Source organism: Ictalurus punctatus, chromosome 1 (assembly GCF_001660625.3).
Source record: "Ictalurus punctatus breed USDA103 chromosome 1, Coco_2.0, whole genome shotgun sequence".
Taxonomy (NCBI): domain Eukaryota; kingdom Metazoa; phylum Chordata; class Actinopteri; order Siluriformes; family Ictaluridae; genus Ictalurus; species Ictalurus punctatus.
In genome coordinates, this window is record NC_030416.2 from 38,496,568 (window position 1) to 38,514,067 (window position 17,500).

At 42.4% G+C, this 17,500-nt stretch overlaps 1 protein-coding gene across 3 annotated transcripts in view; it reads left to right on the forward strand.

The window, feature by feature from the left end:
- LOC108272270 (ankyrin repeat and fibronectin type-III domain-containing protein 1) overlaps nucleotides 1–17,500 on the forward strand; it is a 75,280-nt gene that overhangs the window by 9,742 nt on the left and 48,038 nt on the right. For 2 of the 3 annotated variants that reach the window (XM_017480620.3, XM_017480715.3), the window contains exons 3-4: nucleotides 5,679–5,860; nucleotides 10,939–11,159. In XM_017480620.3, the coding sequence (XP_017336109.1) occupies nucleotides 5,679–5,860; nucleotides 10,939–11,159 (403 nt within the window). Of the gene's footprint in view, nucleotides 1–4,516; nucleotides 5,037–5,678; nucleotides 5,861–10,938; nucleotides 11,160–17,500 lie in introns of those variants that run through there. The other variant, XM_053684857.1, reaches the window with a different exon arrangement.

The following is a 17,500-nucleotide window of genomic DNA, read 5'->3' on the forward strand; positions in this document are numbered from 1 at the left end:
CGTTCAAAGCTGCTGAATGTCACTGATTGAGTGCAAATCAATTTGGAAAAGGTGTGTGTGGATGGGGGAGCCATGGTAATTGCATAGATGTGTATTTCTCTTTAGTGACAATTGATGCCTGACCTTGTTGTTAATCTAGGATCTAAATGTCGAGCTAGCATGGTCACAGAGCTTTTATTAAATTTTCATAACACAATAATGAACCTTTATTAAATTTTCATACTATAATAACTAGATATGATCTCCTGCCATTTGTCTGAGCACTTTTGCATAGAGCAGAAGTTAGCTCTGCTTTATTTGTGTGTATTTGAACCAAAGTTTTTGTGTGGCTGAATGAACATATTCAGACAGTTTTTTCGGTATCGCTTATTTTAGTTGTGTAACACGTGTATACTAGTTTATTGCACCTTATTGTTGATATTGTTATAGTCCTATAATCTCACAACATGTACTATGTTGCTAAATATTGTCAGCTAAAGAAAAGCCGTCTTTGGGCTGAAATGTATTATTATATAAGCTGCATTCATAAATGGGTAAATAACAACTCTGCGTCAAACACATGCATAGAAAATGTTGCTTTGTTGAATGTAGAGTAATGTTCAGTGTTTTCCTCTTTTACTTTCATATACATCTTATATTCAGTGAGTAATTGAGCAACGGTAGTGACACATGAACAGGCTTTGACCAGACAGAAACAGCTGGATGAACCCTGGAATTATGGCACACTAAATTTAAAAATAAATTCCAGTGCTCTCAATTGCAGGGTCAGTTAACCTGGACCTTCTAGACTGGCGCTTCCCTAACTGACTTTTCTTTTCCTTAAATAATCCTCAAACATGCACCTTCTACTCAGTTCATCACTTCCATATGGAGAGAAAGACTTTACATATCAGACTCATCTTGGTAAAAAGGAACCACTGGCTAAAAGTGACAAAACAACCTGTAGCTGTATGCACTGACAATAAGGACAATAAGAACCTGCTGTACTAAATGGCCCCTGACAGACACTATGGACTCTTCTCTGGGGTATATAGACTATGGTCTGGTAGGTACAGTATGAGGATCCACAAGACAGACCCTGGACTTGTTTAAGGTGTAGAGGCTCATGTCTGTGCCTTTGTTACATGTGCCAATTACAGTCATATTTACATGTATTCATTCAGCAGACGCTTTTATCCAAAGCGACTTACAAATGAGCAAATACAAGCAAGTGATATATCAAGCAGAGAACAATACAAGTAGTGCTACTGTACAAGATCCATTAATTGAATTCCAGAAGAAGCAAAGTGCAGAGTAGAGGTGTAAGTGCAATTTTTATTTTTTATTTATTCATTTATTTTTTTTTTATGAGTTGGTTAGGTGTTCATGGAAGAGGTGGGACTTTAGCTGTTTTTTGAAGATGGTGAGAGATTCTGCGGTCCGGATTGAGATTGGAAGTTCATTCCACCACTGAGGAACAGTTAGTGTGAAGGTTCTGGAAAGGGACTTTGCGCCACGCTGAGTTGGAACCGCTAAACGTCGGTCGCTAATCGATCGCAGATTGCGAGAGGGAACGTAGGCCTTCAGGAAGGTAGGAGGGTAAGAGGTAGGAGGGTGCTGTTCCAGACAAGGTCTTGTAGGTGAGCATCAAGGCCTTGAATTTGATGCGGGCAGCTACAGGAAGCCAGTGGAGGGAGATGAAGAGGGGTGTGACATGGGTTCTCTTGGGCTGGTTGAAGATGAGGTGTGCTGCAGCATTCTGAATCATCTCAAGGGGTTTGATGGAGCTGGCTGGGAGGCCTGAAAGCAGTCAGTTGCAGTGGTCCAGTTTTGAGATAACAAGAGCCTGGACTAGAATCTGTGTAGCCTGTTCGGTGAGGTAAGGTCGGATTTTCTTGATGTTGTAAAGGATGAACCTACAGGACCTTGCAGTTGCTGAGATGTGGTCTGTAAAGGTCAAGCCGTCATCAAGAATCACCCCAAGGTTCCTGGCCGTCCTGGTTGGCATGAGTGTGAGTGAGCCGAGGTGTACAGTGAGGTTGTGGTTGATTGAGGGACAGGCTGGGATCACGAGAAGCTCAGATTTTGCCAGGTTAAGTTTAAGATGGTTTTCCTTCATCCAGACCGAGATGTCCGAAAGGCAAGCAGAGATGCGTGCAGAGACGGATGGATCGTCAGGCTGGAAGGACAAATGGAGCTGGGTGTCATCAGCATAGCAATGATATGAGAAGCCATGAGGCTCAATCACCTGCCCTAGAGATGTGGTGTAGATAGAAAAGAGGAGTGGACCCAGAACCGACCCCTGTGGAAGGCCAGTTGTGAGTTGCTGAGTTTCAGAAATACCTCCCCTCCATGATACCTTGAAGGATCTGTCAGAGCGATAGGATTCCACCCAGTGCAGAACCGTTCCAGTGATGCCCAGGCTGGAGAGAGTTGACAGGAGAATCTGATGGTTCACAGTGTCGAAAGCAGCAGAGAGGTGGAGTAGGATGAGGACAGATGATCTAGAGGTTGCTCTTGCTAGTCGTAAGGCTTCAGTGACGGAAAGCAGAGCAGTCTCCGTGGAGTGGTTGCTCTTGAAGCCAGACTGCTTGGTGTCCAGGAGGTTGCTCTGTGTGAGAAAATTTGAGAGTTGATTAAAAACGGCTCTTTCAAGAGTTTTGGGAAAAAAAAGGGGAGGTTGTGGTTGATTGAGGAGCAGGCAGGGATGACTAGAAGCTCCATTTTTGCCAAGTTGCACTTAAGGTGGTGTTCCTTCATCTAGTCTGAGATGTCAGACAGGCAGGCGGAGATGCATTCTGAGATGGATGGATCTTCAGGCTTGAAGGACAAATAGAGCTGGGTGTCATCAGCATAGAAATGATATGAGAAGCCATAAGACTCAATCACAGGTCCCAGAGATGTAGTATAAATAGAAAAGAGCAGAACTGACCCCTGGGAAACCCCAGTTGAGATTCAGATACCCCTCCCTTCCATGATACCTTGAAGGATCTACCTTCACATAGCAACTCCTTTGATTTCATGCCTGGGATCCTTCTTTCACCATGTCATACAGTCATTCTGGTAAAATGTGATTGATTCATTAGTGCTAGCTATATATACCTCTACTCTTGTGTCATCATATTTAACTCATAATGGAGCTCTTAACTTCATTATCTTGTTATGCAAGGTCATTGCGACATCAGTCAGTCAGCCTCTGGTGAGATCAAGGGAGAGAAGCATCCAGTAGGGGAGATGCTCCTAATATCCCTTAAAGCTGTCCCTTCTTAAAGCTGTCATATTGTGTGGGCTGAGTATACACACAACACTTCTACCAAGAGCCGTGGTGTCTGCCAACATACCTGCATGTAACATATGTGTTCACTAGTGGGTGGTGTCACAAGTAACAAAATAGAACGTAGAGGAAAAGAAAAAAAGAAATCATCAGATCCTCCTGATGTTGTAGAGGAGAAGCATGTATGCCCAAGTCAGTTTAGTGATGTAAGGAGAGAAAGATACACCAAAAGTATGTGCACCCCTGATCATCAAACCCATATGTGGTTTTTCCCCAAACTGTTACCACAAAGTCTGAAGCACACAGTTGTATAGCGCGTCTCTGTACGCTGTAGCGTTATAGTTTCCCTTCACTGGAACTAAGAAGAACCCAAACACTGTTCCAGCGAGACACACAGTGCACAAAGCGAGCTACATGAAGATGTGGTGTGTGAAGGTTGGAAGGAGGTAGAAGAACTCGAGTTTCCTGCACAGAACCCTGACCTCAACCCAACTGAACACCTTTGGGATGAACTGGAACTGGAGTCTCCTCACATCTTCATCAGCACCTGACCTCAACCTCACTAATGCTCTTGTAGCTGAATGATCACTAATCCCCACAGCCACGCCCCAAAATCTAGTGGAGAGCGTTCCCAGAAGAGTGGAGTGCATTAACAGCAAAGGAGGAATAAATCTGGAATGGTATGTTCAACACGCTCATACTGTGTGGGTGTGACGGTCAGGGGTGCACATACTTTTGGCCATATAATGTAGTTTGTTGTCCAGAATTACATCAAGATTACATGCATCATCATGTAAGATCACAAGATCTTGATGTGGCGGTGCATCTCTATGAATATGCATTATGTTACTACTCCTCATCTCACTGCTGGTGTTTACAGTCTACTAATGCTGGTCCTCAGTCTCTATGTTGTGTGTGTGTGTGTGTGTGTGTGTGTGTGTGTGTGTGTGTGAAACTGAGAAACCTCGACAAATGAATGAATCTAAAAATGATATCTGGTTCTTTATACTGTTTTTTTTTTTAGATTCATTCAGTTGTCAAGGTTTCTCAGTTTCACCAACAGTGAGATGAGGAGTAGTGATTTATGCAATCATAAATATAATGTCCCAGATATGCAATCTATTTCATCCCCACAGACTAACAGAGAGAGAGAGAGAGACAGAGAGAGAGACAGAGAAAGCGAGAATGTCCCTTTTGCTCTCTATCGATGTTCCATCTTTCAGTTTTCAGTATTTTATGAAGGGGGATTTTCCACTAAGGGCATCTGGCAACTGCACTGTCTCTTATCATTATCGAAGTGAACTTAGAGGAGCTCTCTCTCTCTCTGTCTCTCTCTCTCTCGTGCGCACGCTCTCTCACATTGCGGCGGAGTGTGTTGAGGCAGTTACTAACATTGCTATTTTTGGCTTTATCGTGTATATTTGTGTGTGTGTGTGTGTGTGTGTGTATGTGTGTGTGTGTCTGTGTGTCTGTGCGTGCGTGATGCAGACAACTCCTCTCGCTCTATTTATGCTGCAGGCTGAGAGAGAGGGAGAGCGAGAGAGAGAGTGAGGGAATGAGAATGATACTCAGGTGAATTGTGGACTGATGGAAGAAAGCATTCACAGCCTGACATACGGAGAACATTGTTACACACACACACACACACGCACACACCCACACACACACACACACACACACACACACATACACATAGACATATAATGGCGAGTTTTGGGAAGCTGATTAATCGGAGAGATGGACGCCGCAGTGGAAGCTATTGCTGTAGTGCAGCTGAGGCCAGGTACGATTCAGTGTGTGTGTGAGAGATAAAGAATGTTTATGGGTGTGTGTATGTACCATATATGGGTTGTATCTGAGTTTGTGTGTGTGTGTGTGTGTGTGTGTGTGTGTGTGTGTGTGCTTATATTAGACACATATGGATGATGGAAGGTTTGTGAATGAGATGTGCATGTGTGTTTGTTGATGTATTTGCGTATGTATATCAAGGGAATGTGCAATACACACACACACAGACACACACACACACACACACACACACACACACACACACGCACATACTTGTACGTTACAGATGAAATTCTTTGTTGTGGAGAGTGTGTGAAATGTTTCTGTAGATGATACAGTACAGATTTTGTATAATTAATATCACTACATGTTGTATATTAAACTGCAGACTCTTCATGCCCCCCCCCCCTCCCCGCTGTTCCTGATGATCTATACTTGTAGCTGTATGTTACATTTCTTAGGTTAACATATTTTTTGTTCATTAAACAACTCGTAGCTTACATGCAGCGCTAATTTGTTTGATGTTTTAGGCTTGGTGGTAAATTATTGACTAATTTGTTTTATTTCTATAATACGCATTTGCAAACATTTGCATCCCCAGCGGAGGAAGTGATCAATTTTTCATTATTTGTCGCAGGTCATTGGAGCGGCGTCTGCAGAGACCCCTGCTGTCCAAGTCTAGAACATTACCCAGCATCCCTCAGTCTCCCATCGTGGGCCGCTTGCACCAGAACTCTCAGCTGATTGGCAGAAGTGAGCCCTGCTCCCAATTGGCATCTAGCCCCACCCACCTCACCGCCTGCACACTGCCCCCTGCAGGTACTGCATGGTCCTTACACATCCTTATCTCTTACATGAAAAACGCAGAACACCAGAATACAGTGGGGGTCTTTGCTGTGGCTGTCCTCAATAGTTCTTTAGATTAGCCCTGATGTACGGTCTTCTTAAGGCTAGTGTAAGTGCAAGCATTGATGGCTTCCAGGGGTTGTACAGTACCTTTACTGATTCGTTAATAGTCTCGACCTTTTGGTGGCATCTCACCTGGGGTATAGATACAGGACAGTGCAGGCAGTTGTTTGGATGACTGTGGAAATGTCCATGGAAATACCAATATGTGAGAAGCTTCTCAGAACCACTGATGGGCAAGATAACTTGAAAAGGGGCTTCGTCCTGATAGATGATTTTTATTGGGGTCTTGCCTCAAAGAGGAAAAAAGAAGCGGGAGAAAGAGAAAAGTGTATATAGATATAATGAATAAATTAAATAAAATCTAGCTTTAGTGGTGGAACTCACTATTTTTCTAGCAGTTAGCTAGCAAAGACTAAAATCCTTTACTAAAAGACTTAGTAAGTCTTTTTAAATGAGACTTAAGTTACAAAATGGTACTATTTTCAGACTTTGAGCCCCAGGCCAAAGAATTGTCTCTTTGAATCCCATTTGCACCCTCGGGATCAACAACATCAGATAGGTCTATCCATTGAGTAGAGCAGTCACTGGAATGCCAATGGTGGAACTGGAGTGGTTAGTCTTGAGCACAACTGCTACATCACCCTGGACCTGTTCCAATGGGTGGAACTAACAAGATGACTGTCCCAATGGATTTCACTGCCCCTTGGCTCTACTCTTCTCTGGTCTGCACTGGATCTGCAGAGGTGGCACTGAGAGGTCACTAACACTGGGTCACTAACACTGAGAGGTCACTAACACTGAGAGGACACTAACACCGAGAGGACACTAACACCGAGAGGACACTAACACCGAGAGGTCACTAACACCGAGAGCACACTAACACCGAGAGGACACTAACACCGAGAGGACACTAACACTGGGTCACTAACACTGAGAGGACACTAACACTGGGTCACTAACACTGAGAGGTCACTAACACTGGGTCACTAACACTGAGAGGTCACTAACACTGGGTCACTAACACTGAGAGGACACTAACACCGAGAGGACACTAACACCGAGAGGACACTAACACCGAGAGGTCACTAACACCGAGAAGACACTAACACCGAGAGGTCACTAACACCGAGAGGACACTAACACCGAGAGGACACTAACACCGAGAGCACACTAACACCGAGAGGACACTAACACTGGGTCACTAACACTGAGAGGACACTAACACCGAGAGGACACTAACACCGAGAGCACACTAACACCGAGAGGACACTAACACTGGGTCACTAACACTGAGAGGACACTAACACCGAGAGCACACTAACACCGAGAGGACACTAACACCGAGAGGACACTAACACTGGGTCACTAACACTGAGAGGACACTAACACTGGGTCACTAACACTGAGAGGACACTAACACTGAGAGGTCACTAACACTGAGAGGCCACTAACACTGAGAGGTCACTAACACTGAGAGGTCACTAACACTGGGTCACTAACACTGAGAAGACACTAACACTGAGAGGTCACTAACACTGAGAGGTCACTAACACTGGGTCACTAACACTGAGAAGACACTAACACCGAGAGGACACTAACACTGGGTCACTAACACTGAGAAGACACTAACACTGAGAGGTCACTAACACTGAGAGGTCACTAACACTGGGTCACTAACACTGAGAAGACACTAACACCGAGAGGACACTAACACCGAGAGGACACTAACACTGAGAGGACACTAACACTGGGTCACTAACACTGAGAGGACACTAACACAGAGAGGACACTAACACCGAGAGGACACTAACACTGGGTCACTAACACTGAGAGGACACTAACACAGAGAGGACACTAACACCGAGAGGACACTAACACTGAGAGGACACTAACACTGGGTCACTAACACTGAGAGGACACTAACACTGGGTCACTAACACTGAGAGGACACTAACACTGAGAGGACACTAACACCGAGAGGACACTAACACTGAGAGGACACTAACACTGGGTCACTAACACTGAGAGGACACTAACACTGAGAGGACACTAACACCGAGAGGACACTAACACTGAGAGGACACTAACACTGGGTCACTAACACTGAGAGGACACTAACACTGAGAGGACACTAACACTGGGTCACTAACACTGAGAGGACACTAACACTGGGTCACTAACACTGAGAGGACACTAACACTGGGTCACTAACACTGAGAGGACACTAACACTGAGAAGACACTAACACCGAGAGGACACTAACACTGGGTCACTAACACTGAGAGGACACTAACACAGAGAGGACGCTAACACCGAGAGGACACTAACACTGAGAGGACACTAACACTGGGTCACTAACACTGAGAGGACACTAACACTGAGAGGACACTAACACTGAGAGGACACTAACACTGGGTCACTAACACTGAGAGGACACTAACACTGGGTCACTAACACTGAGAGGACACTAACACTGAGAAGACACTAACACTGAGAGGACACTAACACTGAGAGGACACTAACACCGAGAGGACACTAACACTGAGAGGACACTAACACAGAGAGGACACTAACACTGAGAGGACACTAACACAGAGAGGACACTAACACTGAGAGGACACTAACACTGAGAGGACACTAACACTGAGAGGACACTAACACTGAGAAGACACTAACACTGAGAGCACACTAACGTTGTGTGACATGAAACTCAATACACAATGGAGCTGCATGTGGTCCATGAGCAGGTTTACCAATTCAATGACATTTATGGCCAGTATACTCTTCCTGTTCCACTGATCTCTTTCATGTCGCATCATTAGTTTTATATCACAAAAGTTTTCTCAGTATTCCTGCTTTCTTTCTCTCTCTCTCTCTCTCTGTCTCTCTCTCTGTCTTTTTCTCACACATCTCTCTCTCTCTCTCACTCACTCTCTCTGGGTTGTCCTTTTTCCTAAAGAACTAAAAGTCCCCATAATTTTCCCCACATTGGTTGCTAAGCAACTACTGTCACCAGCAGCAGTAGAGTGTGTGAGTGAAAGACACACATTCAATACACACATCAAACACACACAGACACACACACAATACACACATCAAACACACACACACACACATTCAATACACACACACACACACACACTCAAAACACACATCAAACACACGCGCATTCAATACACACATCAAACCCACAAACACACACCCATTCAATACACACATCAAACACACACACACATACACACATTCAGTACACACATCAAACACACACACATTCAATACACACATCAGACACACACACACATTCAATACACACATCAGACACACACACACATTCAATACACACATCAAACACACACACACACACATTCAGTACACACAACAAACACACCCATTGACTACACACAAACACACACCCATTCAATACACACATCAAATACACATCAAACACACACACACATCAAACACACACATTCAATACACACATGAATCACACACCCATTCAATACACACATCAAACACACACACACACACACACACACACACACACACTCACACACACATTCAATACACACATCAAACACACACACACACACACACACACTCACACACACATTCAATACACACATCAAACACACACACACACACATTCAGTACACACATCAAACACACACACCCATTCAATGCAAACATCAAACACACACACATTCAATACACACATTCAATACACACATCAAACACACACACACACACACACACATTCAGGGCACACATCAAACACACACACACTCACATACACATTTAATACACTTCAAACACACACCGATTCAATCCAAGCATCAAACACACACACATTCAATACACACATCAAACACACACACATTTAATACACACATCAAACACACACATACACATTCAATGCACACATAAAACACACACACACACACACATTCAGTACACACATCAAACACACACCCATTCAATACACACATCAAACACACACCCATTCAATACACACATCAAACACACACCCATTCAATAAACACATCAAACACACACACACATTTATACACACATCAAACACACACATACACATTCAATGCACACATAAAACACACACACACACACATTCAATACACACAACAAACACACACACATTCAATACACACATCAAACACACACACATTCAATACACACATCAAACACACACATTGAATACACACATTAAGCATGCACATACACATTCAATTAACACATAAACCACACACATTCAATACACACAACACACACACATTCAATACACACATCAAACACACACATATTCAATACACACATCAAACACACACATTCAATACGCACATCAAACACACACACATTCAATACACACATCAAACACACACACATTCAATACGCACATCAAACACACACACATTCAATACACACATCAAACACACACACATTCAATACGCACATTCAAACTCACACACATTCACATTCACATTCAATACACACATCAAACACACACACACACACACACACACACACGCACATTCAATACACACATCAAACACACACACACACACACACACACACACACGCACATTCAATACACACATCAAACATACACATACACACATATTCAATACACACTTTCAATACACACATCAAACACACACACACACACACATATTTAATACAAACATCAAACACACACCCATTCAATACACACATCAAACACACCCATTCAATACACACATCAAACACACCCATTCAATACACACATCAAGACACACACACACACACATTCAATACACACATCAAACACACACACACACACACACACACACACACACACACACACACATTAATACACACATCAAACACACACACACACACATTCAATACACTCATCAAACACACACACTTCAAACACAGCAGGTAGCTTCATTAAAAGAGTGGCCTGTGTGTGTGTGTGTGTGTGTGTGTTTCAGACTATGCATGGCGATTAGAAGACGATAATGAAAGTGAAGAACAGCAGGTGGGATCTGATGTGAAGCTCCGCCCACATTCACAATCACCATTCTCTCAGTTGCACAGCCGAGCTGCGTATTTACGAAAGAGTCTTTCCGTTGACGGACATCTGGGTGTGCCAGAGTATGACTCCGCCCAGTCACAGGGGCGTGGCTCTAAAGGAAAGCTGAAGAGAAAATTTGTGAGTAAAATCAGCATCGCTGTATTTTAGACACTGTTTTGTTAAAAAAAATTAGTGACAGACAGAGATGGAGAGAGAACTTTATTTTCAACACACACACACTTGATGAGAGGTTTATAAATGTTTTATTTGGAGTGTGTAAGTTGAGCCCTCATTACCTGCTCACCTTCTGTAATAGAGCATCGGGTGTCTTATTGGAACCACACACACACACACACACACACACACACACACACACACACACACACACACACACACACACACACACACACACACACACACACACACACACACACACACACACACACAGGTTTGGATAGTTGCAGTCTGAATACACATGAGGGAGAGTTGCATAGATATTTGTATTTTCCTGGAGATGGGTTCCTCTCTACAACTACTTAGTCATCTGTGTTTCAGGGTAAGTGTGTGTGTGTGTGTCTGTGTGTGCGCACGTGCAAACAAATGTATATTCTACTTAAAAATAACACAGGCCTTTTATAGTGCATAATTTTGATAGATGTGATGATTATTAATTGCATCTTTGCTTGTAATTAGTTGTTTTATCCAGCACACATGGAAAAAATTAAAGATCCTAATCTCCATCGAAACCAAAAACACACTGTAGTATTGGGAATGTCGACCAGTCAGTGGGATATTAAACCTTCCGTCCTTACAGTATTTCATCACAGCCCACCTCCGCTCCGGATTCCTGCTCTGAAGTGTCCCAGTAGCCCCAGTTCGGATTGAATTCAAACTACCCATTTGCCCAGGGCTTTTATTACCTATTATTAACTGACTGAAAAAACAAAACAAAATCAATGAAAATAAGTGGCTTGTAAAATAGCAGACCTGTCAGTAATGCATAGTCACAATCCCTTGGGGTAGTAAACAGTAATAAACATAACACAATACATTTCAGTATAGTCCTTACACAAATCTCTCGCCTGTTGTCCGTCAGAGAAAAGTGTACAACAATATTTTCACTGTTGATCTGCTCTAACTGTTTGAGTGCATCTCTGCTGACACTTTATAATTATCATTACCACTAAATGTCGTGTTAGATTTTAATTAGTCAATTCAATCTGTTTTCCCTAATTAAAAATGGGCATATATGGGGACACGGTGGCAAAGTATTTAGCAAGTTTTTCTTGCACCTCTGGGGTAGGGAGTTAAAATCCTACCTCGGCCGTTTGTGTGTGGAGTTTGCATATTCTCCCCGTGATACTCCAATTTCCTCCCCAAGTCCAAAGACATGCTCTGTAGACTGTTTGGAATCACAAATTGTCTGTAGTATGTGATTGTGCCCTGTGATGGATTGGAACCCCGTCCAGGGTGTCCGCTGCCTCGTGCCCTGAGTCCCCTGGGATAGGCTCCAGGCTCTGGGTGACCCTGGGTAGGATACGTGATACTGAAAATGGAGGGATGGATGGAACTGTATACATATCTAATGTTAGCTAAGTCAAACACACGAATGAACCAAAAACATTCTCCATTTACTGTGACTGAAAGCGAGGACTCCTTTCTATACTGGCACAACTTTGAAGCAGGAAAATTGAGTCAGTTGGAGAAGTCAGAACACCTACACAACTGTAAATCTTTCCAGATTCACGATGGGTCATCTGACGCTTTTACTTTGGGGGAAAAGAAGACGTATTTTAAGGTTTCATCATATTTAATGCAGAATCACCATGTGCCTGACTTCCATAAACACTATGATGTGCTTACGGAGCAAAGGGACATCATGCAGAGGCTTGTGTTGTTCGCATACCAACAGAGCTAATTTCAGATAACAGCTTCAGATGACCCAATGGTTGTGAGTGAACAAAACCAGTGAAATAAGCTTTTTTCTCCTGAGCTTTAATATTTTTATTACTACCCATAGAGTCTCGTCTATTACTGAGATGCTACTCAGTCTGTCTTGATATTCGTTCTGGACCATGTGATGATCTCCTGAAGGTTTCTGAAGAAGCACCTGGTGTAGATTGACCTGCTGTGTCATCCATGTTTGTTTATGGAGAAATGTAACACACACATACACACTACTAATGCCTCGTCTTTTCCAACAACCAATCAGATTATAGAGGCCACACAGAGGATCCTAGAAGGAGGACCTTTGTCTGTGTGTGTGTGTGTGTGTGTGTGTGTGTGTGTGTGTGTGTGTGTGTGTGTACGCGCATCAATATTCTTGGTATGGTCTGTGATGTAGTATACATGTCATATACAGAAGTGAACACAAGATGGTGGTGTTGTATAAACCAACATCTCACTCAGAGAAACATTTCACGTTCACGACTTTGTTTTCTATGTAGATCTCTCTGTCGCCCCCAGCCCTTTCATCTCACTCACACACACACACACACACACACACACGAAAAAGGGGAAGCGTGGGAGTTTTTTTATAGCTTTGGCGGTTGCCAGTGGAAACGGAGTAAAATGCTCATTACGTATGTAGAGTGTTAAGGGTCTGAATGGGGGTGTAGATGTTTGTGTGTGTGTGTGTGTGTGTTAGAATGATGTCCTCAACGTTCTGCTTTAATTAGGTAGAGGATGGTAATTGCTGATTTGTTCAGGTGGACTGGAATAACCTCTTATTATTGTGTATGGAGTTGAATGTAAATGGTATTGTGGCCTTGCTTTATTGTAAAAGACCACTTCAGTGAGTTTATGGACGTTTCCCTCACATCGAAGGTTTGATCTATGATCACTTTACACACTACTAATTATGACGTATGTTAAGCGTTTGGTGCAGGCGAAATTCTATCCCTTGCTAGTTTTAAACTCTTCTTAACATATGGTATGGATACTGCGGCGTGTTTGATATTGTAGGGTGTTTGATATTGTATGGTGTTTGATACTGTATTGTGTTTGATGCTGTAAGGTGTTTGATACTGTATTGTGGTTGATGCTGTAGGGTGTTTGATACTGTATTGTGTTTGATACTGTATTGTGTTTGATAATGTCGGGTGTTTGATACTGTATTGTGTTTGATAATGTCGGGTGTTTGATACTGTATTGTGTTTGATGCTGTATTGTGGTTGGTACTGTAGGGTGTTTGATGATGTAGGGTGTTTGATACTGTATTGTGTTTGATGCTGTATTGTGGTTGGTACTGTAGGGTGTTTGATGATGTAGGGTGTTTGATACTGTAGGGTGTTTGATATTGTATTGTGTTTGATACTGTAGGGTGTTTGATATTGTATTGTGTTTGATACTGTCGGGTGTTTGATGCTGTATTGTGGTTGATACTGTAGGGTGTTTGATACTGTATTGTGTTTGATGCTGTATTGTGGTTGGTACTGTAGGGTGTTTGATGATGTAGGGTGTTTGATACTGTAGGGTGTTTGATATTGTATTGTGTTTGATACTGTCGGGTGTTTGATGCTGTATTGTGTTTGATACTGTAGGGTGTTTGATGCTGTATTGTGTTTGATACTGTCGGGTGTTTGATGCTGTATTGTGTTTGATGCTGTATTGTGTTTGATACTGTATTGTGTTTGATACTGTATTGTGTTTGATGCTGTAGGGTGTTTCATATTGTATTGTGTTTGATACTGTATTGTGTTTGATGCTGTAGGGTGTTTGATACTGTATTGTGTTTGATACTGTAGGGTGTTTGATATTGTATTGTGTTTGATATTGTATTTTGTTTGATGCTATAGCGTGTTTGATATTGTATTGTGTTTGATACTGTGGCCTGTTTTTAGATGGACTGATATAATTACATCCTTGTTAATGAGAAATACAGTGTGTGCTTTTAAACTGCACCCATGTGGCCATTTCTGTAAGAGGCACTATCTTGTTTTTAATAAATTGGTATGTGTGTGTGTGTGTGGACTGGCAGGCTGTCTGTACCATGGCTAAAGAATGCAGCCCTTCATATGCTTACAAACAGCCACTGCAAATACTGTGTGTGTGTGTGTGTGTGTGTGTAAACATGCACCCTTTCAGTGTGTAATGTTCTCTATGCTAATTTTAGCAGAGTGCGACAGACAGATCAGTTCATTAATATCAAATAAAATCAATTATACAATATAAAAATAAAGTAAATTAAAAACAAACATGCATGTGATGTACAAACATGTGCACACACACACACACACACACACACACACACACACACACACACACACACACACACACACAGAGTCTCTCTGTTTCTGTCTGTTTTTTTTCCTCAGCTCTTAATCTCCTAGCTTTTAGCAAGTTGTCATGGTAACACTATTCATTCATTAACCGAAGAGTGAAATGTGAGGCTGGAATGTGCACCCCTATGTGTGTGTGTGTGTGTGTGTGTGTGTGTGTGTGTGTGTGTGTGTGTGTGTGTGTGTGTGTGTGTGCAATTTCCTCACACTCTTTAGTGCAGATGAATAGAAATGAATGACTTGGCCATGACATCATCGAACAATCAGCAGGAACCAATCAGTTACTTCTCCACCAGTGTGTGTGTGTGTGTGTGTGTGTGTGTGTGTGTGTGTGTGTGTTGTAGGAACCTTGTTGACAGCTGGTGATGGATCGGACAGCAGGTGGGAACCCAGGAGGAAAGAAAAAGTGAACTGTTGTGTGTTTCCATCAGCTACTGTTCTGTTGAATGTTCTGGGAAGCAACACAGTGATGTTATCAGACAAGTGCCCAATGGTCATGCTAACGCTAAACCCGTTTTTAAAAACCCGAGTTCCACTCGTGACCCGATGTCACCTGGGATAATGGGTTCCAGAAGGTGCCTTCGTGTGGAGTGAACGGTCAGAACCTGTTTATTTATGTCATTCTTCATCTGCCGCTGAGCTTTCATCCTAAACAGTCCACTGTAGAAATGACTATATTGTATCCCAAAGCAGTAGTAAATGAGGATTATCCACCCATCCTGAAGATTATACAACAGTTCTAAAGGAACACAAAGGACTGTGCACTATACGACCTACACAATCAAGAACCATTCTATAGCAGCACATATGATATAGAAGGAATCTGAGAATTCTAGAACAACAGAGAAGATTGTAGAACTGTAAAGAATATTCTAGAACAATATGGAGGATCACAGCACCATAAGTATAATTCTATAATTGCACATAGGTTTACAGAAATCCAGAACTCTGGATTTCTTGCTGATTAGGATCTAGAACTGCATAAAGAGTTCTAGAATGAATTAAATTCACAGAGGACTGTAGAACTGTACAGAAGATTCTAGACAAGTGGTCACCAACTCTCTTCTTTTAGATCTACCTTCAACCAAAATCTATTACACCTGTTTTAGTCGATCAGGAACTTCTGAAAGCAGTGATTAGATGGTCAGGTTGGATCTAAACTCTTCAGGAAGCTAGATGTCCAGGAACAGGATTGGTGACCATTGATCTAGAGCATCATCTAGCATTACAGAACCACACTGAAGGTCCTAAACCAACACCTAGGATTACAGAACAGAAGGTACAAAGATTTCTATAACACCACATGGAAGTATAGAAACTCAGAACTCTGTTGATTCTAGAACTGTAGCGCAAATTCTAGAGCCACACCGAGGGCAATAATAATGTAAAGATGGTTCTAGAACATCACCTATGATTATAAAACTGCACTGAAGATTGTAAAACTGAAGGATTAGAGAACCATACGAAGGTTTCTATAACACCACATGGTAGTGTAGAAACCCAGGCCCCTCCTGTTTATTCTAGAACAGCACAGAGAATTCTAGAAGCAGACTGAATATTCTAGAACACCTACTATAGAATTATAGAACCACACTATGGGCTCTACAACAGCACATTGTATAATAGGAATTGTTGCTCTAGAATTTGGTTCTAGACTCATCACTGGAGTTCTGGTTGTCTATAATATGTAATATGTGCTGATACGGAATCCCTGGTTTGGATCTGTAATCCTCAAGGTTCTTATTTTACTCATTTGACTGACTCTGGATTCTAGAACCACACTGTGGGTTCCTGGGTTCAAATGTTATCAAATGTGTGTGTATGTGTGTGTGTGTGTGTGTGTGTGTGTGTGTGTGTGTGTGTGTGTGTGTACATGTACTCTTGTCCAGGAAACAGAGATATTCTTGGCTGTCGGCTTTCTAACTCCCCACTACATACACACATACACACACACACACACACACACACACAAGCTCCTATTAAGACAAGAATGAAGTGCATTTAGTCCTGTCTGCGTGCGCACACATACACACACACACACACACACACACACATACACACACGATCACAGTTGTGCACATGGTGTACCTACGTACATTTCCGTGAATCGTGGCTCCTCTGATGCTAACTTTAGAGCGCTTAAACATTCCACTATAAAACACGGACAATGAAACACACACATCATGGAAACTCTCTTGC